The 24,452-nt window shown below is 38.3% G+C and overlaps 2 protein-coding genes across 6 annotated transcripts in view; one reads left to right on the top strand and one right to left on the bottom strand.

The window, feature by feature from the left end:
• Nucleotides 1-8,860, bottom strand: part of TSGA10 (testis specific 10) — a 75,383-nt gene extending 66,523 nt beyond the window's left edge. Inside the window, exon 1 of the mRNA XM_059407647.1 lies at nt 8,778-8,860. The gene's annotated coding sequence lies outside the window, so the exon portion shown is untranslated. The remainder of the gene's footprint in view (nt 1-8,777) is intronic.
• A 5-nt stretch (nt 8,861-8,865) lies between these two features.
• C7H2orf15 (chromosome 7 C2orf15 homolog) lies at nt 8,866-23,402 on the top strand. Of its 5 annotated transcripts, XR_009405395.1 has the most exons (5): nt 8,866-9,390; nt 9,928-10,043; nt 13,035-13,211; nt 15,760-15,829; nt 20,331-20,354. XR_009405395.1 is itself a non-coding variant. In XM_059406136.1 (4 exons), exon 4 carries the CDS (start codon nt 20,582-20,584, stop codon nt 20,855-20,857), a length of 276 nt encoding a protein of 91 aa, XP_059262119.1. In that variant the 5' UTR covers nt 8,866-9,390; nt 9,928-10,043; nt 13,088-13,211; nt 20,512-20,581; the 3' UTR covers nt 20,858-23,402. The 5 variants fall into 5 exon arrangements, 4 of the variants coding, with proteins under 4 accessions (XP_059262119.1, XP_059262118.1, XP_059262120.1 ...); XM_059406136.1 differs by lacking the exons at nt 15,760-15,829; nt 20,331-20,354 and adding an exon at nt 20,512-23,402 and having other exon boundaries at nt 13,088-13,211; XM_059406135.1 differs by lacking the exons at nt 15,760-15,829; nt 20,331-20,354 and adding an exon at nt 20,512-23,402.
• The last annotated feature ends 1,050 nt before the right edge of the window (nt 23,403-24,452 follow it).

Here is a 24,452-nt window from a genome sequence, read left to right as displayed (position 1 = left end):
TTTCTATTTTTTGAAACAACTTCAAGAGAATAGGTATTATTTCTTCTTTAAATGTTTGGTAGAATTCCCCTGGGAATTCATTAGGCCCTAGACTCGGGTTTTGTTTTTTTTGGGGGGGGGGGGTTTGAACATTGCTTCAATTTCATTACTGGTTATTGGGCTATGCAGATTGCCAATTTCTTCCTGTTTCAGTCTTGATAGTTTTAGGTTTTCAGGAAGGCATCCATTTCTTCCATGTTGCTTAATTTATTGGCATATAGTTGTTGATAATAATTTCTAATAATTGTTTTTATTTCCTTCGTGTTAGTCATGATCTCTCCCCTTTCATTCATCATTTTATTAATCTGGGTCCTTTCTCATTTCTTTTGGATAAGTCTGGCCAGCAGTTTATCAGTCTTATTAATTCTTTCAAAGAACCAGCTTTTAGTTTCGTTGATCTGCTCTACCATATTTCTGCTCTCTAATTCATTGATCTCTTCTCTAATCTTAATATTTATCTTCTCCTGCTTGGCTTAGGCTTTATTTGTTGTTCTTTCTCCGGCTCTTTAAGGTATAAAGTTAGCTTGTGTATTTGGGATTTTTCTATTTCTTTGAGTGAGGCTTGGATGGCGACCTATTTCCTTCATAGGGCTGCCTTTGCCATATCCCATAGGTTCTGGACTGGAGTGTTTTCAGTCTCATTGGTTTCCATGAATTGTTTAAGTTCTTCTTTAATTTCCTGGTTGACCCAAACATTCTTAAGCAGGATGGTCTTTAGCTGCCAAGTGTTTGAATTCCTTCCAAATTTTTTCTTGTGATTGAGTTCCAGTTTCAAAGTATCGTGGTCTAAGACTATGCAGGGAATAACCTCAACTTTTGGTATTGCTTCTGACTTGATTTGTGACCCAGTATGTGGTCTATTCTGGAGATAGTTCCATGTGTGTTTGAGAAGAATGAGTATTCTGTTGTTTTAGGGTGTATCTGTATATATCTATGAAGTCCATCTGGTCCATTGTGTCATTCAAAGCTCTTGTTTCTTTGTTATCTTCTGCTTTGATGATCTGTGTATTGCTGAGAGTGGAGTATTGAGGTTTCCTACTATTAAAGTATTATTACCAATGATTATTTTGGTTAACAGCTGTCTTATATAGTTGGCTGCTCCCATGTTGGGGGCATAGATATTTACAATTGTTAGATCTTCTTGTTGGACAGATCATTTAAGAATTATAGTGTTCTTCTGCATCTCTTACTATAGTCTTTAGCTTAAAATCTAATTTTAAGCTAAGATTCTCTGATATGAGAATTGCCACCCCAGCTTTCTTTTGAGGTCCGTTGGCATGTAACGTGGTTCTCTATCCCTTCACTTTCAGTCTGGATGTATCTTTAGATTCAAAATGAGTCTCAGGTGCCTGGGTGGCTCAGTGGATTAAGCTGCTGCCTTCGACTCAGGTCATGATCTCAGGGTCCTAGGATCGAGTCCCACATCGGGCTCTCTGCTCAGCAGGGAGCCTGCTTCCCCCGCCACTCTCTCTCTGCCTGCCTCTCTGCCTATTTGTGATTTCTCTGTTAAAAAATAAATAAAATCTTTAAAATAAAAAAAAGAATATATCTTATAGATTCAAAATGAGTCTCTTGTAGACAGCCTATGGATGGGATATGTCTTTTTATCCAACCTACAACTCTGTGCCATTTCATGGGAGCATTTAGGCCGTTCAGAGTATTATTGAACGTGAGAGTATTATTGACAGAAAAGATTTTATTGCCATGATGTTGCCTGTGAAGTCCCTGTTTCTATAGACTGTCTCTGTAAATTTCTGGCCTATATTACTCTTCAGGTCTTTCTTCTTTTATAGAACTTCCCTTAATATTTCTTGCAGGGCTGGTTTGTGGTCACATATTCCTTCAGTTTCTGCCGGTCTTGGAAGTCCCTTGTCTTTCCATCCATTTCTGAATGACAGACTTGCTGGGTAAAGTATCCTTGCCTGCATGTTCTTCTCATTTAGTACCCTGAATATGTCTTGCCAGTCCTTTCTAGCTTTCCAGGTCTCTGTGGATAGGTCTGATGTTATTCTGATATTCCTTCCTCTATACATAAGAAATCTCTTTCCCCTAGCCACTTTCAAGATTGTTTCCTTGGATCTAAGATTTGTGACTTGTACTATATTATATGTCAGGATACTTGTCTGTTCTCTTTGATCTTAGGAGGGGTCCTCTCTGCCCCTTGAACATGAAAGCTTGTTTTCATCCCCAGATTAGGTAAATTCTCAGCTACAATTTGCTCAAATATATCTTCTACACCACTCTCTCTCCACCTCCCTCAGGGATCCCAATAATTCTGACACTGGAACATTTCATGGCATTATTAATCTCTCTCAGTGTGATCTCTTGGGCTTTAATCTGTTTTTCCCAGGCCTCCTCAGTTTTCTTCTTTTCCATCTTCTTATCTTCCAGCTCACTAATTCATTCTCCTGCCTTGTTTAGCCTGGCAGTCAGAGTATCCAATTTAGACTGCATTTCATTCATAGCATTTTTAAGTTCCACCTGATTAGATCTCATTTCTGCCCTTAGAGATTCTATATCGTCGCTTGTATTTTTCTCAAGCCTAGATATCGACTTCATAATTGTTACTCTGAAATCTATTTCTGACATCTTGCTTATATCCATATCCATTAGGTCTGTAGCAGAGGACATTTATTCTTTTCTTTGTTGGGGGTTCCTCCTCTTAGTCATTCTGTTGGGGGGTGGTTGAGGGAATGTACAGAGTTCAAAGTATTAACCATGCCGCAATCAAGATGCACCTGTTTTATAGGGACCTTTGCGTTGTCGTCCTCTTGTTCTTCCAGCCTCTCTTCTTGGGGAGGGGCCTGTCAGGCAACCCTGCTTGGGCAGAGTTGCCCTGTCCCCTGGGGAGGGAGTGGACTTAGTGAAAACCATGGGGCGGGGCACTTTTATTCTCTGGCAGCTTTCCTTGGTGGCTTTCCATGTCTCTTCCCAGAGTCAGAGCAGAGTGACTGCATCTAAATCTGTCTCAGAACAAAGAAATTGCAGTCTGCTCTTCACTGAGCTCTCTATGCCACACTGTCTCCATTTCTGTCTGCACTGCTAAAAACTGCAGGCTCCCTGGTCATGTGCCCCATAGCAACACTCCCAGTGGTAGAACCCAGTGCCAGGCATGTCTTTGCCCTTTGTGCTTCTAAAATTGAGCGCAGCCCCTGGTTCACTCATGTGCACCCACAGGTCCTAGATCCTATCTGGGGGCTGCACTGAAATCCTTTCACCTCTGCTACTGGTCTGTGAGTCTGTACATGATCCCCAGTGTGGGATGCTTTTTGCACTCCAGTGTTATATCACCTTCCTGGCATCAGCTTATGGTGGCTCCCTCCCCTTTCTGTTTATCTTCTGATATCTGAGTGCAGAATCATGGCTCCCTGCTTCATACCTCAAGACCACTGGAGATTTTCTGTTTGTACAGATCCAGATATATATTCTTACATCTCAGGCTGATTTCATGGATGTTCAGAATGGTTTGATAGACAACTGGCTAAATTCAGGGGACCAGTAGAATTAGGGTTCCCTACTCCTCTGCCATCTTTTCCCACAATCCCAATTATTAGAATCTTAAGAACAGGCAATGTCCTAGAGCTCTCCATACTCCTACAAATCTACATAGAATTCTTTGCATAATAAGTACCAATAAAAATTTACATAGATTGATATTAAAGGAGTGTACAAAAGCAGATAAAGTTGAACTTTCCTTCTCTGAAATGCCCATGTCTCTTCTGCCACGTTCCCCACCTCAGGCCACCTGAATATCCTCCACATTTCCACAATCTCTATCAAAATGGAACTTGTATTCCTGTACAGATTTCAGAGAATCAAGTAAAAGTACTTTGGAAGCAGCAAATCATTACGATAAAAACCCAAGCTAGAAGCACAGTCTCAATGAGGAAGCAACATAGCATAGTAGTTAGGAACTTGTTCTTTAGCCTCAGAGTGCTTATGTTCATAATGCTAGCTTTGCTGCTTCTTAGCTGCATGACCATGAGCAAGTTACTTCTCTGGCCATGGCTTCATCTATAAAATAGGAATGATAATAGTACTTGCCTCCAAGATCTGTTGTGAGGATTAAATGAGTTACAGTAAAGCATTTTAGAACACCACCTGGCAAGAAGTGCTCTATATATATTATTGGCCATCAAGTTCTACTTATCTTTTCACTAAAATCACTCTTAAGTACATTTCTTCTGTATCCACTGTCCCTGTTTCAGTTTGTAGTTTCACATTTTAACACTCACAGTTATTCACTTGTCAAACAAATTCATAAACAGCTAGAATAAGAATGAACCAATATTAGATTCTATGGCAATCTAATATCGCCATAGAATATTGGGATGCCTGAGTGGCTCAGTCAGTTAAGCATCCACCTCTTGATTTCGGCTCAGGTCATGATCTCAGGGTTGTGTGATTGAGCCCCATGTCATGCTCTGCACTGGGTATGGAGTCGGCTTGAGATCCTCTCTCCCTCCTCCTCTACCCTTTTCCCTCTTTCTCTTTCTCTCTCTCTCTCTCTCTTCCTCTCAAAAAAAAAAAAAAACAAAACAAAAAAAAAAAAACAAAAGAAAGAAAGAAAGAAAAGAAAAGAAAAAAGAAAAAGAAACATGAAAAACAAATAAAAACCCTCTCAACCCTCAATGGGCCTAGGGAAGTCCAGAAAAATAAATTAAAAATTACAGTAAAACAGGATTAGTGCCATATCAGAGGAATGCACATGAATGCTAAGGGAATATAGAGAAAAAGACCACAAAAAAAGTAGTTATGACTTCAACTCCCCTCAACAAAGACTTAGGATGTATTTTCCATATTTCCCCCAAACTATGAATATACTCCTACTGGAGCACTTAACACATTGTATTGTGTCTACTGAATGTCCAGAGCCATCACAACTTTAACACATCTAGAACAGACCTCTTAAGTTCCCCACTTGCACTTCTGCTCTCAACCCTGCTTCTACTATGTTCCTTACCAGTCTTTCCCATGTGAAATGTACCATCATTTGTGCAGTGCCCAAGGGATTGTCTTTGTTTCCTCTTTATCTAACCCCCCAAAATGAACCCTGTTAGATTGACCTCTAAAATATTTTCCAAATCCATCCACTTCTCAACATGCTTATTACCACCTCCATATTCCTCTCCTACAAGACTACTGGTACAGTTCCCTAAGTGGTCTTTATATTTATACTATTGCTTGCTACAACTTTTTTTCCAAATCAAAATCAAAACTATCACTTTAAAATCATAAGATCCTGCTCAAAAGACTTCAATGTCTTCCTACTGTAATTAGAATAAAAATCCAAACTTTTAAAGGTCCTACATAATTTGGCCCTTGCTTTCAGTTCCCTAAGTAGATCTAGTACTCTCTTTTTCACCCATCAGCTTTATTGGTTTTCTTTCTGTTCCTCCACTGTGCCAATCTCATTCCACTTCAAGGAATGAAGTGGATTCTTGCTTTCCCTCTCTTCAGAACACTCTCTCTCCCAGCCCTGTGCATGACCGGCTCCTCCTCTGGCTCAAATGTCAGCAGGTCTTCCCTGACCTCTTCCCTAAAGTGACCTCTTCCCTAAAGTAACCTCTCTCCTAGATACTCTCTCATCAGGTTATTTGCACTTAACACTATTTGAAATTACATCATTTATTTTTCACTTGTTTATGGTCTGTCTCCCCACTCCTAGAAGGTAAACTCCAAGAGATCTAGGCTTCTGTCTGGTCACTCTTATATCTCTAATGCCTACAGAAGTACCCAACACAAAGTTGGTGGCCAAAAGAACATTTTCAAAATAACAAAATTCTGATGATCCAAAGAAAGTAGTTTCAATAGTACAGAAGGAGTAGAAGCACGTTCAAAGAGGACTAATAGATGAATAATGAACAAAAGGAAATAGAAAATGTAGACTTCTTTTAGGAAGCATGATCATGAGAAAAGAAGTAGAGCAAAAGGTAGAAGACCCTGTTGTTGAAGAGTTATTTACAAAGGAGAAAAACTTATTTCTTAATTCTCTTTATATCAAGGATCCCCTTCAGAATTAAACAAAAGCCCAAGTCCTCTCCTCAGTAAAATAAAAACACATACAAAACTTTACAAACAATTTCAGGGGGTTGAAGAACTCCCTAAAGTTTTTGTGCTCTCGGTTAAGTCCTACAGTATAAACACATAGAAGATTTCTAAGACAAGGGTTAATGTTAACTAATGGGAAAAGTCACAAAGCCAATTAAAGGAAACCCAAATAAATGGCAGATGCACTATCCTTGGAGACAAGAAAGAGGAAAGCAAGGTCAGGTGAAGATTTAGATAAGAAGGGGTAGAAATCTGAAGAGAGTCTTGCCTGATAGAATTTTCATTTTTCATGAAATAGGAGATAAGATCATGCACTAAAAAGAAAAAAATACCAATCCTGAGCAAAATATCACACATATAACACACACTCAACAAAAGTAGAATAATTAAAAATACTACAGTATTTTATATGGGCTTCTGAAATCTGGTTCCACAAAAAGTCAACTTGTTTTCTTTTTATAAAAAAAGTTTACAGATCCTTTGAAGTAGGAAGGAATAACATCAAAGAAAGAATAACATCAAAGAAAGATGTAGAAAACCACACAGTTTCATGAATAATTTTGAGATAGGTTTTTCTATTATAAAAATAAGTGAATAAAGGTTTTGAGAACTCACTTCAAACAAAACAATAACGACACAATGCTTAACCTTTCTTAAGAAAAAGAAGTAATCTCTCCAGTTATCCATTCAAATTCAAGCTCTTTAGTTATCTTCAATGCAGACTATTCTGTAAAGAAATAACTTGTCTTTTTAAAGGAGCATAAAATAATGGCCCCAGGAGAAGTATCATTTACCAAGACTTCTAAGAAACATAGGGGATTAAGGAGTTGTTTTCAAGAGGCTTTCCTGAACTAAAAAATATTAATAATAAACTGATGTTAATTCCCTAAGACAAATACAACTACCTTACTAACTAGGTCAATTCAAAAGATTATAATGGGGGTACATGTATGAGAAAGTCCACAGCAGTGGTTCATATTTACCAAAACTGTAAAAACCTTAATAGTAGAGTAGGTAAACACTAAACAACAAACTATAAGCAACAAGCATAAATCTTAAAAAACATAATGTTGATTAAAGAAGCAAACTAGAAAGGAATACTTAACTACAATTCCATTTATATGAAGTTCAAAAACAAGCCAAAGTAGAATGTGCGTGTTCCCATATACAAAAATGGTGAAACTCTAAGGAACAGCAAGGAAGTGGTTATCATAGAAATCAGGATGGTGGCTACATCTGGGAAGAAGAGGGAGCATGTGATGAGAAAAGAGAATGAATGATAACACCTGCTCTGTCTTCATATATGGAATACTCTAAAAGTAAATTACCCTAAAACTGATCTAAGCAACTAAAAAAGACAGAAAAGGAGCCAACAAAATCTCTACATCTGATTATATGCTGGACTACAAACAGTGATTTCCAGACAATAAACAAAATAAGATCTATTTTGCAAGCTGCCACTAAATAATGCCAAAGTTTGTTTACAATAAATATTTCATTCATATACCTTCTAGTTATTTCTCACTAATTAAAATGGAATGGTTCAGTTCCTTGAGCAATTCAGATACAAACAAGAATCTGTTTTATCCTGAAGGCAGATTTGAAAGTGCCACTTTCCATTTGTTTATAATTAACCTAGTTTCCTCTAGCTATAAACCAGTATTATTCCATTTATTTCTATATAGGTTTTTTTTAAAAGTGTACTTTAAATGCTGAAAACCAGTAAAGGAAATTTAAAACAACGAATATCCTGGAATGTTAGAAGGAAAACACCGGGGCTGTGTCATCTGTGCAAACCGTTCTTGAAGCCCTGATTCTTGCCTTTAAAAAAATAATAACAATGTATTCCTATGCATATTTAATTGTCAGGTCCATAATCGCCGCTGTTACACTACTTTAGTCTCAAATATTTTTTTCATACGAAACCCAGCTTATCCTGCCTTTCCTGTGTACAATTTCTACTGAAATTTTATGAAATATTCATGCAAATGCCTATGTAATCTCGGCCCTTCACCTCCCAAAGTCTATAAAGAGGCTTGGAAGTGAGAGGCTGGGAGTCAGAAAGGGCAGGTTGAACTACCAAATCTTTGACTTCCAAATCCCTCACTTCCACTCCAAGCTTTCTAAACAAAACAGTCCCCGCAACAACCAAGCGGAGAGCTGCGACAGGAAGCGAAGCGGTCACCATAGGAACTGGACTCAACCCTAAGCGCCCAAGAAACGACAACAGCGGCAAAGTTTGCTCCTGGAGGGCTTCCCTGGACTGCAGCTCAGCCCGCTACCGTCCCTCACAGCCGTCAAGCAGCGAATCCCCACTTCAGAGATCACCCTCAGCCCCTAATCCCCGTCATATCCTCCCTGTTGCAGGGCCTTCTGGTCCAGGAGCTGCTTTACCCCAACCCGGCGCATCCCTGCTGCCTCTACCTGGAGCTGCGAGTCCCTCCCCGGGTTTCTCCGCCCATCATCCTCCCCGGAGCTCATGTTGACGACTGGCAAGTTTTGGCCTGTGCCAGGGATCCAGGTCCTTCCCCGTCTCCATCCTCCGCCCTTTTCCCCTCCCCTCCCACCCCCAAATCAACCTGGCCCCACCCCTCTGGAGGCAGAGGAAGGAGGGACCCAGAGGGAAGGAGGCGGGGGCGGTTAGCGTCGGTCGGCGCCACCGCCGGCCCCGCCCTCACGCTCTGTACCTGAGGGGGGCTCGTCCTCCACCTCCCCGGCGCCTTCGCTCCGCTTCCGTCCCGCGCGCCCCCAGTTCCCGTGCGCACGCGTACCTGGCTCGACCTTCCTTCTCGCGGGGACTAGAAGCCGTGCGTGCGCAGCCACGCACGTAGCGACGCGTACGTCCACCTGCCCGCCGTACAGGGTGCGTAGTAGAGGCCTCTTCGTGGTCCATCCGCGCCGCGCAGGCGTAGGCCCACGCTGCGCTTAGCCTTCCCACACGAGCGTCCCGTCTCCTAGTAACCAGCCGCTGCCCTCTTCTTCACCACTTAATTCCCTGCTTGCGGCCGCACCTGAATAGAACACGCATGCGCAGGGCTGCATCTCCGCCAGCCTCCCTCACTTGGCTCTAGAACACCTGCTGCTTCGCTATTGCCGCTTTGTAGCATTTTTTTTCCCCCCTAGGGATATATTACCGTTTTGGACCCGCTTTCAGTGAACTCGTTACTCCCCAGAGCTGCTTTTGGGCAGTGGGAGGTTGTTGAGCTCTCCTGCCGTGGCAAGGGGCCGGTTTTCAGGGAATCTCCTAGGTTGGGTTCTGCTGCTGCATCCTCTCAGAAGGGAGAAGTTCTTTCTGTTCGGGTAAGGAGCCAGCGAACCCACGACCCGGTCAACCCTGCACGATTCAGTCATGGTTGAATTAGGAAGTGGCAGAACTTCATTGCTATGCAAAAAGGCACAGATTCCTGACTGGTATTCCTTCTCCACATGCCAGTTCTTCTCCAAGACCCCTTTCCAGAAAAACTGGTGATGATTAACAAAAGAGGAAAGGGTATACTCTCTCACTTGATATTTAATATTGTATTGATTGTTTGCCTGTTTAATACCATTTACATTTGTCTGCTCCCGAGTAGGAGCCTTCGGTCTTGGAACATTCCTTTAATTTAGCCAGGTGTAATATTTTTGGCCATCCATCTATGTTAAAATTAACCGTATTACCTAAAAGTGGAGAAATTAGCTTTTTAGTGAAAAAGAATGAGGACTGCATTACTCTGCCAAATTTTGGGAGTCCGGCTTGAAAATAAATACTAGTTTTAACATTTCTTAATATGAAATAAACTGTCTTAACCCAAGGGCTTCTGAATTCTAATGGCTTTATCTGCTTGTCTCTTCCGACAGATGAAATAGGTAACTAGATTTTTATAGCTGTTCTCTGATGATCTTGATAAAGTTTGCACCTCTGTATTTCAAATAATTTCACATTTGAAGAGACTAACAATTCCTGTTTTTGCCAGGTGAGTACCCCCCCAATATATTGGCAGTCATAAACACGTTAGAACAAATTTCTTCGTAGAAGTACATTTAATTATAAGGGCCATATGTTTTCCCCATCTCTGCTCTTTCGCCATTACTTGTGCCATTACATCTCCTAGTTTTTTTGCATTTATTTCAGCTATCGTATACTTTGTAAGTATAGCTAGACACTAAAATTTACCTTGAGTGTCCTTGTTCTTTTAAACAAAGAAGTCACAGATTTCAAGAGGTACATATAATTATGCCTAACTGATAAAATAAGTTACAAAGAAACATGAACTGGAGCACCTGACTTGCTCAGTTGGTAGAGCATGTGACTCTTGCTTTTGAGGTGGTGAGTTCAAGCCCCATGTTTGGTGTAGAACTTAAAATTTTTTTTTAAAGATTTTATTTATTTATTTGACAGAGAGAGATCACAAGTAGGCAGAGAGGCAGGCAGAGAGAGAGGAGGAAGCAGGCTCCCTGCTGAGCAGAGAGCCCGATGCGGGACTCGATCCCAGGACCCTGAGATCATGACCTGAGCTGAAGGCAGTGGCTTAACCCACTGAGCCACCCAGGCACCCGAACTTAAAATGTTTTTAATTAAAATTTCTTTTTTTAGATTTTAAAATTAGGGGTGCCTGGTTGAGTGTCTGCCTTTGGCTCACGTCATGATCCCAGGATCCTAGGCCAGTGCAGGGAGCCTGCTTCTCCCTCCCCCTCTGACTTTTGCCCTGTTCATCTTCTCCCAATCTCTCACTGTCTCTCAATTAAATAAAATAAATAAAATCTTTTGAAAAGTACTTTCCTACCTCCCATGTTAGTACTTCTCTAAGGGAAAAAATAAGAAAAGCTTTAGCATTTATGTGCACTATCTAGATGTTACTGATGATTCTTTGGAAAGACTATAGGGAAAAGGACATTTTAAGGCCAAACCAGGGCATGAAGATTTTCCTTTCCTTTCTTTTCTTATCACTTTTCTTATTAACTTTGTCCCCTAACCCAAGACAGTGAATATTTTCTTCCCTCTCTAGAAGTCCAAAGAGTGGTTAGTGCTCCATCCTGCCTCAACTAATCCTTTTATATACCTGTGCTCTCCAACTGCTACAGACACTCCTGTGTAATTCTAAGGCCTGTGTTTTCTGCTCCCTTAGTTTCTCTCCATCATTTCACAGTCTTCACTATGAAAGACTATTTTGGGGTGCCTGGGTGGCTCAGTCCGTTAAGCTTCTCCCTTTGGCTCAGGTCATGATCCCCGTCGGGCCCCCCCGTGTCAGGCTCCCTGCTCAGTAGAGAGCCTGCTCCTCCCTCTGCCCCCCACCAAACTTGTGAGTTCTCTCTGTTTTGTGTATATAAATATATTATATATAAAAATTATATATATTTATAAATATATATAAATAAATTATATATAAAATTATATATAAATATATATAAAATATATATAAAAATTATATGTTTATATATAATTTTATAAATTTATATATAAATCTTATATATTATCTTAGATAAATCTAATATTTATCTAAGTTTTATCTACTTTTATTAATAAAAACTCAAAATGCCACATGTATATGTATTTATATATTTATAATATATATTTATATATAATTTATTTATAATTTATATATAAATATTAAAAATATATATTTATATTATTTATATTTAAATTTATAATTTATATATAAATATATAAGATTTATCTAAGATAAGATAGATTTATCTTAGATAAAACTTAGATAAATATTAAATAAGGTTATATAATATTAAATATTTATATATAATATAAATAAGGTTATATAATATTAAATATTAAACAAAATTAGATAAAACTTAAACTTTCATCTGTACTATGTACATTTCAACTTCCAAAGCCACATGGGGCTAGTGGCTAGTATAGAGGACAATAGATAGATAATATTTAAGTAATTGAGGAAAGTTCTGTTGGAGAGCGATGCTTTAGAAAAAATTTTTTTTTAAGATTTTATTTATTTATTTGACAAGGACACAGTGAGAGAGGGAACACAGACGGGGGAGTGGGAGAGGGAGAAGCAGGCTTCCTGCTAAGCAGATGCAGGGCTTGATTCCAGGACCTTGGGATCATGACCTGAGCCGAAGGTAGACATTTAACGACTGAGCCACCCACTCGTCCCTAGAAGCTTGCTTTTAAGCTTTGTTAGGTCCAAATACTCTTTAGGGCTAATCTGTTCCCTTTCTGAGAACTCTGATCAATGCCCGATATATTAGTTCTTTACATTCAGGCTGGTGGGAATGCCATTCTTGGCCCTGTGCAAGCTCTACAGACTATTCAGCCTTCTCCTTTTTGGTGGTTCTTTCTCAGGCCTCATTAGTTTCCTTACACATGTGTTTCCTAATTAGTATTCAGCCAATCCTCTGCACATTTCTGGAGCTCTTCCTCTCACTGCCCCTCCTTCCACAAGAATTTCTGTCTTCTCAACTCATTGAAATAACCAGGCACACTTTGGGTTCCCCCTCCTTGTGCAGAAGACTGAAATTTTCAGGCAGTAAGCACTTACAGGGCTCACCTCGTATATTTCCTTTCTGTCAGGGATTACTCTCCTGCACTGCCTTTTATACATTATCTAAAAACCATGTGTTTTGTCTGTTTTATAACAGTGGTTTGAAATTTAAAAATTGCTTCAGACTGAGGGAACTGTAAGCGTATGAGCCCTAAAGCAGAAGACGGGTTGGCACAGCATATACTTAGGAATGGCAATGAATACATGGGGCAGAATAAGTGAGAGAGGTAGGAGTCTGAGAGGACACAGTGTTAACTGGCATATCAGTCTCCTATTGCTGCTGTAACAATTTACCACAAACTTGGTGGCTTTAAACAGCACAAATATATGATATTTGTGGTTAGGAGGTTAGGAGGTTAGGAGTCCAAAATGGATCTCACTAGAGTAAAAGAGATCAGCTGGAAGATTCCTTCTGGGAGTTCTCTGGGAATATCCATTTTCTTATCTTTCCAGTTTCTGCAGAATGCCTGCTTTGTTCGGCTCATGGTGTCCTTTTATCTTCAAAGCCAGCAATAGCCAGTCAGGTCCTTCCCACCTTGCATCATTCTAGCAGTGACGTTCCCACCTCTCTTCACCTATGCAGACCCGTGATCACCAGTGATGAGTCCAGGATAATCTCGCCACCTTAAGGTTGGTTCAATGGGAACCTTAATTCAATCTGCAACCTGGATTTCCCCTTGCTATGTGACATATTCACAGGTTCTGGGAATTAGTATGTGGACATCTTTGGGGACCTTTTTTCTGCCTAACACAGCTGGTGACTCAACATGTAGACAATTTGGGTTTCACTCTGACATGGATGGTACCTAGAGCAGAGTGGTGAGCAGAGGATTGATGAGATCTGGTTCATGATTTAAAAGACTCATTCCAGATAACAGTCTGAAGAACATACACTGGGAAAGTATAGAAACAGAAACAAGATTCACTGAAGGATTGGATGTGTGGAATGTCAATAGGAGCTAGAAATTACTCCACCAGCAATGCACAGGTTTTCCCATCATCCTATATTCTCCTTAAATCTCCATGTTATCCACCTTTCTAGTATGCCATTCTGATGGTAGTAAACTTGCATTTCTCTGATTCTTAGTAAGTTTGAACATTCTCTTTATGTACTTATTATCTATCTGGGATTCTCCAATCTGTGAATTATATCTTTATACCCTTTGCCCATTTTTCTATTGGATTTCCTTTTTTCTTGTTGGTTTGTAGTTATTCTCATATTCTAGCTGTAAATCCCTTGTCTGCTTTCTATAGCACATCTTCCAATCTCCATCATTTTAACTTTTTTTATACTTTATTGAAGTGCTTAATTATGAGTAGTCAGGTCCATCTGTTTTCTTCCTTATTCTTTAAGCCCTTCAGTTTTTATTCAATAAATCCTTCTCCACCCAAGGTGACAAACATATTGTCCTACACTTAAAAAATTTCATTTATAGTTCTATGATACCACATATAGGTCTTTACTGCATTTGGAGTCTACTTTTGTTTATATCTAAAATAGGGATCCTGCTTTATTTTAATCCCCATGATGAGTCGATATTCACAGTATCATTCTACTAACTTGGTCTATTCTATCCCCCTTTGTTGTATGGTGCCACTTTTACCATATGTGAAGTTCTGGCACATAACTAGGTCCAGATTAGAACTCTGTCATGTTCTGTTGGTCCTTTATTTGTTCCTTCACCTGTACTAAACTGTACACTTTCTTTTTCACTTTCACTTTGTAGCATACCTTAATGATAAGGCAAGTCTCCTGTTGTGTATGTCCAAATTTATTTAGTTTTTAATGGAACTTTATTCTTCCTTATGCATTTAAGATTTTTTTCTTGAATAGCAACGTGAATGTCAGGCCAAAGAGGCCCCAAATACACTTGTTCTCCCTTCGTGTCCACAAGATTCCAGACAAGTTAAGGTGAGACTCAAAGGGCCAAATCTACCTTATTGCTTTTGATCCCTCCTCAATCCCTCTATTAAACTGAAATTTAATGTGCTGTTTGAGAATCTGTATGTTACCATTGTTGATTTCAAATGCAGTATGTTGTTGTTTTACAGTTTTGTTACTATTGTTGACTCAACAATGCAGGGGTGGGAGGCACCAACCCCCTGCCCATGCAGTAAAAAATCTGCATATATCTATCAAGCCCCCAAAACTGAACTAATAGCCTACTGCTGACTAGAAGCCTTACCAATAATATAAAAATTTAACACATATTTTGTATGTCATATGTATTACATACTGTATTCTTATGATAAGTAAACTACAGAGAAGAAAAGGTTATTAAAAAAGTCTAAGAGGAAATACATTTACATTACTATGCCGTATTTATTGAAAAAATTTGCATATAAGTGCATACATGTGGTTCAAATGTGTGTTGTTCAGGTGTCAATTGTATATTATTTTTAGCTTTTTTCAACTTTGTATTTTGAAGTTTTAAGCATACAGAAACTTAACAAGAATAATACACTGAACAATTTTTTATCCTTTCCTACCAAACTGAACAATTATTAACATTTAACACATTTATTTTCTCTTCATATCTATCTATTGCTAGGTAATTTGAAAGCAAGTTGTAGATATGATCCTTTACTCCTATTTCAGCACGTATCTCCTAAGAACAAGAACATTCAGTAATATAACCACAGTACAGTTACCAGATTCAAGGCATTTCACATTAATGCAATATTATTATTTAATAAACTATCCATATTCAAAATTTCCAATTGTCCAAGAAATGGCCCTTACGATACATTTCTCCCCCACCTCCCCAAATAAGGATCATTCATTGCATTTGGAAATCATGTCTCTTTATTCTTCTTTAATCTGTAACAATTCTTCAGTTTCTCTTTGTCTTTCATACATTGACATTTTTTAGTAGAGGCTGTTTTATATAATATCTCAATTTGGGTTTATCTGATTGTTTCCTCATAATTAGATTGAAGTTATACATTTTTAACAGAAGGACTTCCTTTTTAAGTAATCAAAGAGGACAGACCAAAGAATAGAAGAAATACAATTTTATTAATTCGAAGATAATATTAGATATATATTTGATGAGAAAAAAATTCACCTTCAGTTTCCAACTCTAAGAAAGAGGTATACCTACATTTTAGAATGTCATCAGAGAGATCTGTCCATCTTTTAAAGCCCAACTCTTGACCTTTGGTTCCCTCCTTTCAGAACCTTTCCAAGTCCTCCCTCCATGTTGCACACTCATATCTCCTGACCGATTGGGTATCTATACTAAGAGGTACTGTATCTTTATTGGACTTTTTCTTTTTTTGTACCGTGGTAAAATATACATACAATTTACCATCTTAACCATTTTTAAGTGTACAGTTCAGTGTATTAAGGACATTCAGCATGATGTTAAATCCTTTTAAGGGTAGTTTTCTCTTAGGGTGGGAGGGCCCCCTGTCCCTCCCGCCTGCCTTCCAGCTATCCTTCATCATTTCCCCCTCTGAAGAGGTAACCCTAACTGCTATTAGGGAAGAAGGTTGATGACCAATTGTAGCTACTTCCTGCTGGTCAGGGGCATTGGATGGGTTAGCAGTCAGGGTTCCTCTCATCTCATTCTATCAAGGGGTCCCCTGTAGGTGTCTGGTTTGACTTTTATGTGAGGCTCCACCTGATCCACCATTTGGAATGTGATGACCTTTATTCTGGAAGATATAAAGCCGGTTAGGGCACTTAGGAGGCAAAGCCCAAAGCACAATGCAAGACCGAGTATAGCCAGGGGTCTAGTGAGAGATAGGGGATGTTTTAGTGAACTCCCCCACACACTCTGAGGAGAGGGCAGGAAAAGGGAAACCCATAAGGACTATGATTTTGATGGGCTAAAGGGAAGGTAACATTTAAGAAGAGTTATCTGTGACTTGTATCTTCAAGTCTAGTTTGAGGTCCTTTCTGGGTTCATAAAGGGATTTCAGTTCCTTATTGTTAGTTCCCACTGGGGACCAGGGTTTGACTGAAATAGTGGATACAGGCTTCAAATTTAGGCACTTAGATTGCTATTGGAGTGGCTAAAATCACTGTTTGTATGCCTTCCCAGATAGGTTCTAGCAAGCAGTTGGTAAATATCCCACTTGCTATTAAGCTGGTCCCCAGGCCTGGGTTAGAACATCCAAGGTCATTCCCTTTAAAGCTGGGGCATGGAATAAGGTCTTCTTGAGATTTTAAAAAGTTTTTTCTGACTCTGGATCCCACATTAATAGATGGGTACCAGCTGTCTAGGTGTCCAGTTTTATAGTTTTAGATCTTACATTGAGGTCTTTGATACATTTTGAATTAATTTTTGCATATAGTGTTGGGTAAATATCAATTCCTTTCTTTCTTTCTTTCGTTTTTCTTTTTGCACATGGATATCCAGTTTCCCCAGCACCTTTTGTTGAAAATATTGTCCTTTTCTTCATCAAATTATCTAAGCACCTTTGTCAAAAATCATTTGACCATGTATCTGAGGGTTTATTTCTGGGCTCTCTATTCTGTTACATTGGTCTGTGTGTCTGCTTTTAGGCCAGTGTGAATCTTCCAGCTTTTCTTCTTTTTCAAGGTTATTTTGTTTATTCATGATTCCAAATGAATTTTTGGATGGATTTTTCTATTTCTGCAAAAAGTGTCACTGGGATGTTGATAGGGATTGCACTGAATGTGTAGATCACTTTGAGTAATATAGACATCTTGCAATATTAGGTCTTCTAATCCATGAACATGGGATATGTTTTATTTATGTCTTCTTTCATTTCTTTCAATAATGTTTTAGTTTTCATCATACAAGTCTTTTACCTTGGTTAATTCCTAAGTATTTTTTTTTGTTCTATTTACACCATTGTAGATGGATTTATTAATTTCCTTTGCAGATTATGCATTGTTAGTGCATAGAAATGCAACTAAAAAATTTTTATTCAAATTCAATTTCATTAACATGTAGTGTATTATTAGTTTCAATGCTAGAATGTAGCAATTCATCAGTTCCATATAACACCCAGTGCTTATTATATCAAGTGCCCTCCTTAATGCCCATCACCTGATTACCACATCCCCTTCCCTTCCCTCTAGCCAACCTCAGTTTCTTTCGTATAGTTAAGAGCCTCTTATGGTTTGCCTCCCTGTTTTTATATTGTTTTATTTTTCCTTCTCTTCCCCTTTGTTTGTCTGTTTTGTTTCTTAAATTCCACATATGAGTGAAATCACATGGTATCTGTCTTTCTCTGACTGACTTATTTCACTTGGGATAATACTCTCTAGTTCTGTCCACATTGTTACAAATGATAAGATTTCATTTTTGATGACTAAGTAATAGTCCATTACATATATATACACATGACGTATTCTTTATCCATTCATCTGTTGATGGACACCTTGGCTTTTTGCCTATTTTGGCTATTGTGGATATTGCTGCTATGAACGTTGGGGCGCAGGTGCCCTTTTGAATAACTATGTTTTTATCCTTTGGATAAATACCTAGTAGTGCAGTTCCTAGGTCATAGGATAGCTCTATTTTTAACTTTTTGAGGAACCTCTGTACTTTTTTCCAGAGTGGATGCATGAGTTTTCATTTCCACCAAGTGTAAAACGGTTCCCCTTTATTTGTATCCTTCCCAACATCTGTTGTTTCCTAAGTTGTTCAATTTAGCCATTCTGACAGGTGTGAAGTGTTATCTCATTGTGATTTTGGTTGTAGTTTCCTGATGTTGAGCATTTTTTTCATGTGTCTGTTGGCCATTTGTATGTCTTCTTGGGGAATTGTCTGTTCATGTCTTCTACCCATTTCTTGACAGGATTTTTTTGGGTTTTGCGTGTAGAGTATGTAAGATTTTGGATACTGGCCCTTTTTCTGATATGTCATTTGTGAATATCTTCTCCCATTCTGTAGGTTGCCTTTTAGTTTTGTTGATTGCTTCCTTTGCTGTGCAGAAGCTTTTTATCCTGATGAAGTCCCAGTAATTCATTGTTGCTTTTGTTTCCCTTGCCTCTGGAGAGGTGTCTAGCAAGAAGCTCCTGTGGCTGAGGTCAAAGAGATTGCTGGCTCTGTTCTCCTCTAGGATTTTGATGGATTCCTGTCTCACCTTGAGGTCTTTCAACTATTTTGAATTTATTTTTGTGTGTGGTATAAGAAAGTGGTCCAATTTCATTCTGCGTGTGGCTGTCCAATTTTTCCAACACCATTTATTGAAGAGTCTGTCATTTTTCCATTGGATATTCTTTACTGCTCTGTAGAAAATTACTTGACTGCAGAGCTAAGGGTCCATTTCTGGGTTCTCTATTCTGTTCCATTCATCTATGTGTCTGTTTTTGTGCCAGTATCAACTGCCTTGGTGATTAGAGCTTTGTAATACAGCTTAAAGTCCAGAATTGTGATGCCCCCAGCTTTGGTTTCTTTTTTCTTTTCTTTTCTTTCCCTCCCTCCCTTCCACATCTCTCCCCTCACCCCGCCACCTTTCTTTCAGATTTATTTATTTACTTGAGAGAGAGAATACAGAGGGGAGAGAAAGAATCCTCCACAAGTGTGGAGCCTGACACAGGGCTTGATCCCAGGACCCTGAGATCATGACCTGAGTTGAAATCAAGAGTCAGATAATTAACTGAGCCACAAAGGCAACCCGGTTTTCTCTTTCAATATTACTTTGGCTATTCGGGAGTCTTTTCTAGTTCCATACAAATTTTAGAATGGTTTATTCCAGCTCTGTGAGAAATGCTGGTAGTATTTTGATAGTAATTGCATTAAATGTGTAGATTGCTTTGGGTAGCATAGACATTTTTAACAATATTTGTTCTCCCAATCCATGAGCATGGAATGTTTTCCCATTGCTTTGCATCTTCCTCAGTATCTTTCATGAGTATTCTATAGCTTTCAGAGTATAGATCTTTTAACTCTTTGGTTAGGTTTATTCTGAGGTATCTTGTGATTTTTGGTGCAATTGTGAACAGGATCAATTCCTTGATTTCTCTTTCTGCTGCTTTATTGTTAGGATTTAGAAATGTAACAGACTTCTGTGCATTGATTTTATATCCTATCGCTTCTCTGCCTTTTGGCTAAGATCAAATGTGATTTTATATCCTATGACTTTGCTGAATTCCTGTATCAGTTCTAGCAGTTTTTTGGTGGAGTCCTTTGGATTTTTCAAATAGAGTATGTGATCTGTGAAGAGTGAATGTTTGACTTCTTTGGTAGGATACCCTGGGAAGCCAACTAGCCCAAGACTCCTATTTGTTGGGAGATTTTTTTTTTTAAAAAGAATTTATTTATTTATTTGACAAGAGAGAGATCACAAGCAGGCAGAGAGGCAGGCAGAGAGAGAAAGGAGGAAGCAGGCTCCCCGCTGAGCAGAGAGCCCGACTTGGGACTCCGACTTGGGACTCGATCCCAGGACCCTGGGATCATGACCTGAGCCAAAGGCAGTGGCTTAATCCACTGAGCCACCCAGGTGCCCCGAGAGATTTTTGATTACTAATTCAGTTCTTTGCTGATCATGGGTATGTCCAGGTTTTCTATTTCTTCCTGTTTTAGTTTGGTAGTTCATAGGTTTCTAGGAATTTATCCATTTCTTCCAGGTTGCCTAATTTATTGGTATATAATTGCTAATACTATTCTAATTGTTTGTATTTCTTCAGTAATTATTTCTTTAATCCATTAATAATTTGTTAAAAGTTTTTGATAGCAAAAATGATATAATGGACTAAATAGAGAAGTTCTTTTATTTTCTGAAAGGTGACAAAGCATAAAACCTGATAAATTCCTTTTTAAAAAGACTTTCAGAGAATCTATAGAGCCTGCAAACCCTTCCACAAAGAAAATGTGAACACAGAGATGGAAGGCAATTTTGCCTTATATTTTTGGCTTCATCCTCATGATGTTTCATGAAAACAAGCATTGCCATGAGGTTAGTTGAAATTCCCACTGTATTCACTTGTTGTTATTTCTTTTCCAAGCAATCAAGTTGAAGAAACGTTTCCACTACTTAAAGAGGTATCTGCAAACTATATTTATTCAACCATCCCCATGGGATTTTCCCTTAGTAAATCTGCTACTCAGGTATCTGCTATGCACATGGATTCAAAAATGGATGATCATTTGATGCAAGGAACTGAGAAAAGCAAGTTGGAACCAGTGACTCGATTATTTCAAAACACCAAGAAAATCAGATTAGAAGACACAAACCAAGAAAACTTTACAAGAAGTAAAGAGATTGGCTCAGGATCTCTTTCAGAGAAGACCTCGGGTTCTGTGGTATATGTTAAAGAAAGTGATGGAATAGAAATGACAGATGTGGAATGAAGTTATTTGTACATACTACCAAAGAAACCAGAATTTGCTTTTGACTACGAGTGCATGTTGAATGAGAACTTAATCTTACTAGGAAAACCTAATGAAGGAAGACAATTGCTTATTTTTCACTATTCACAAATCACATTAGGCTGCACTTTTTTGATACATATTTTTAAAAGTTAATTTTTTAGGGGAAAAAAAACTTTCCAAAACTCAAGGCAAAATTCTCTGGTATTACATTCTATCCTTGTCAAAAATTAGAATTTTTTGAATAACAGTATTTAAATGGTACCAAAATATTTTAATTATAATGTATTTCTTTAACAAGTGATCAAAAAACAGTGCCCAAACAATTTGACATCTGTATTTCACACTACATATGGTGTACCAATTTTGTAAGAGTTCTAGTTTGTGATTTTGCTTTACATTACTTTATCTTCCTACATTTTTGCATTTCTGTTCTATAAGTGATCACTTCAGGTAAACTCTGCAGAAGATCAGTAAATTACATACCTTGTGAAGCATTTCACATTTTAAATCAATCACCCTTTTAAAACTGTTTGCCTCCACATTGAATTCATTTCAAAATTACAAAATAGTTATTTTCAAGTGTAACAGTTTATCTTAGATACTACCGTTTTATACTACCAATATTTAATATAAGAAAATAGCCTAGTGTTAAAAAAATCTTGTTTTATATATATATATGTACAGATACATATATATATCAGTTTCTCATTCTTACTGAAATGTCTAGTAGTTTGAGACAGCAGTATTGTCCCAAGTATTATAAGATGAAATTAAAACCATTTTGTGTCTGGACGTATAGTGACCTGTAACTATATTATGTATGTTTTGAACATTTTCCTGTACTTTAATATTTATTGGCTATTTCTAATGCCCAATTGTGAGTTATCTCCATAATAGCCATAAAAACAAAGATGAAAAGGCATCTTCTCTTAGGGGAATCAACATTTTATGAATCAGAAAAACACAAATGTAGTATATTTATAGGGAATATTAAGCTTAGAGCTAAATAAAATTATTGAATGGGATATAAGCCAATAGGATGATGCTTTTATCATTTACAGAACATAACTCTTTGGGACAGAAAAAAAAACTAAATTATTTCATTTGTTCACGTAACCTGGCACTGTGCTTGTTGCTAGAGATATAGTGGTGAATAAAATAGGCACTGCCATCATAATGTTTACTGTCTGTCTGCCAGAAGATAGAACATCAGACAGTAATTATATAAGATAAAAATTATGATGTGCCATGAAGAAAAAGTAAAATGTCTAGAGGGACAGGACACATAAACTTGATTTTTAATTGTGGGAACTAGGAAGTTTTCTCTAAGGTCATGTCATTTATAGCTTTTGCAGTGAGATAGTTGTCCAAGTAAGATGATGGTAATGGTCAAGGTCTTGAGAAGTAGAGAGAGTCCTGGTGAAGGTTAGCAGGACAGAATGATGGTTTGAAAGTGAGAAGTGAGGAAAAAGAAAGGAATTCCAGCTAAAAAGGCTATGCATGGAGGTTCTCTGGGGAAAAGATGGAGCTCAGGAGCATGGTTTTGGGACATAACACAGTTTCCAAGGCAAGTAGACAGTTATATGTGTGGAATTAAAAATATGAATTTTGAAGTTGTATGTAGAAATGGTATTGAAAGCCTTGGGAATGAATAAGATTGTTTAAGGTGCATGTATAGTGTGAGCTAAAGTCCTGAGGAACTCAAACATTTAGGAGCTGGTCAGCATGGGGTAGCTAGCAACGAGAACTGAGGACTTGGCAGTGAGATGGTAGAAAACTAAGACAAGGTAATGTCAAGATTGCCCACAGTAGTTGTTATGGTGGAAGTAGTCAACTGAAAGGTCAGGCAAGGATGGAAAGGTCCATTGGATCCAGCAGTATGAAATGTTGCAGTAACCTTAGCAAAAACTACTTTCCTCTTTTTTTTTTAAACAGGGGCATGGCTCAGATATTTACAGCCTTGTTTTTCATCTCCATGAGTGTCAAAAAGAACATTTGATAGTCATGTTGGGTGCTGAATTTGGGATGATCTTTCATTGTGCTTGATGCCTCCTGCATTGCAGGATGTGAAATACAGTGTCACACTCCAGTCATTGAGACTATAAAAAATGCAAACATCAATTACTCTCATTGAGAACCACTGCTGCTAAGACAACAGAAAATTGGAATCCCCAAATCCAATCTAACCATAGTTTTAGCAGCCCGCTCAAGAAGGGAATTCCACAAAGACTTCCTTGAAGAGATAGAATGGACCAAGCTCAATAAGGACAATAACCTCACTTAGATGTTCTGGGAAAATTCTACAAGTGGTATCTTAAAGTGACTACTTTTCAGAGTTTTGTTGTTTCTACTAAGATAGCAAATTCTCCATATTAAAAAGTGTACTTCAGCAGAAATAAGGGTGTTAGGAGACTTTAAATCCAAAATATCCATAAAATAAGATATCTAAACCTATTATACATGCATTGGTATCGCATCTATTGGTGTTGTCATGATGCTAATAATAAAAGCTTTCATTTTTTGAGCTAGTGTGGACTGTCTTAATTGGGACTCCCAGAAGCTACCTGAGACAGGGATTTCAGGTACACATGATTTTTGAGAGTATGCTCTGTAGGAAAAGCATTTAAGGGAGTGAAGACAGCAAGATGGGGCAACATGAAGAGTCAACTAAGGATGCAGAGCTTAGATAAATTCTTGGCCTGATCCACAGGGTGCTCTAGAAGGACCAGACAGCACAGTTGTCCCGTTACTCACTTTGAGGCAAAGGGTGGGATGATTGTACCCCCTACTGGTCTGGCCTTGGTTGTCACCACAAAGCTGAAGAGGGAAGCTGGAGGGGCAAGGAGGTGGCATGAATCACTCAGGTGTTTCTGGGCACAAAAGCTCCTACACTCATGGCAGCTGAAGAATGAAAGCATGGATTAAGGGTAAAGGGGACATGGGCAGGGCACTAACAGTCTTTATTACAGTATAAGACACCTAACATATTATTTTCCTTTTATTTTGAAACAATGTCAAATTTACAGAAAAGGTGCTAGTTCAAAGAACTTTCCCTCTCCCACAACCATCTGAGAATAAGTAGCTGACCTCATTCTTCCTCAACCCTGAATAATTTCTATAATGATTTAAAGAATTTTATTTATTCTTTATTTCTACTTTTACTGAAAATGTAATTGACATGACATTGTATTAGTTTTAGGTGTATGACATAATGATATTTTGTATGTATACAATGCAAAACAATTAACATAATAAGTTAATATCCATCACCACGAGAACTTTTGAGATCTACCTTTTAAATATATAAGACAATATTGTATAGACACCACACTGTAAATTAGATCCCCAGGACCTATTTATCTTATACCTGGAAGTTTATACCTTTGACCACCTTGACCCATTTCACCCTCATCCATCCAAAAAGCACTATTGACGGAATAGGGACAGAAGAAATGTTGGAGGAGGCTGCTTATGAATGGGAAGGAAGGAAGTAGATACTGAATGTGCAGCAAGTCCTTGAAGAAGCTCTGCCCTAAAGGGAAGTAGATGGGATAAAAGGTGGAAAAAGAAGTGA

Source organism: Mustela nigripes, chromosome 7 (assembly GCF_022355385.1).
Source record: "Mustela nigripes isolate SB6536 chromosome 7, MUSNIG.SB6536, whole genome shotgun sequence".
NCBI lineage: Eukaryota > Metazoa > Chordata > Mammalia > Carnivora > Mustelidae > Mustela > Mustela nigripes.
Note: the sequence above shows the minus strand (reverse complement) of the source record. Positions and strands in the feature narration are given on the sequence as shown.

What these genes read in the sequence shown, in the direction of transcription:
- C7H2orf15 (XM_059406137.1), top strand. Translation starts at nt 20,582, where the DNA reads ATGGGATTTTCCCTTAGTAAATCTGCTACTCAGGTATCTGCTATGCAC.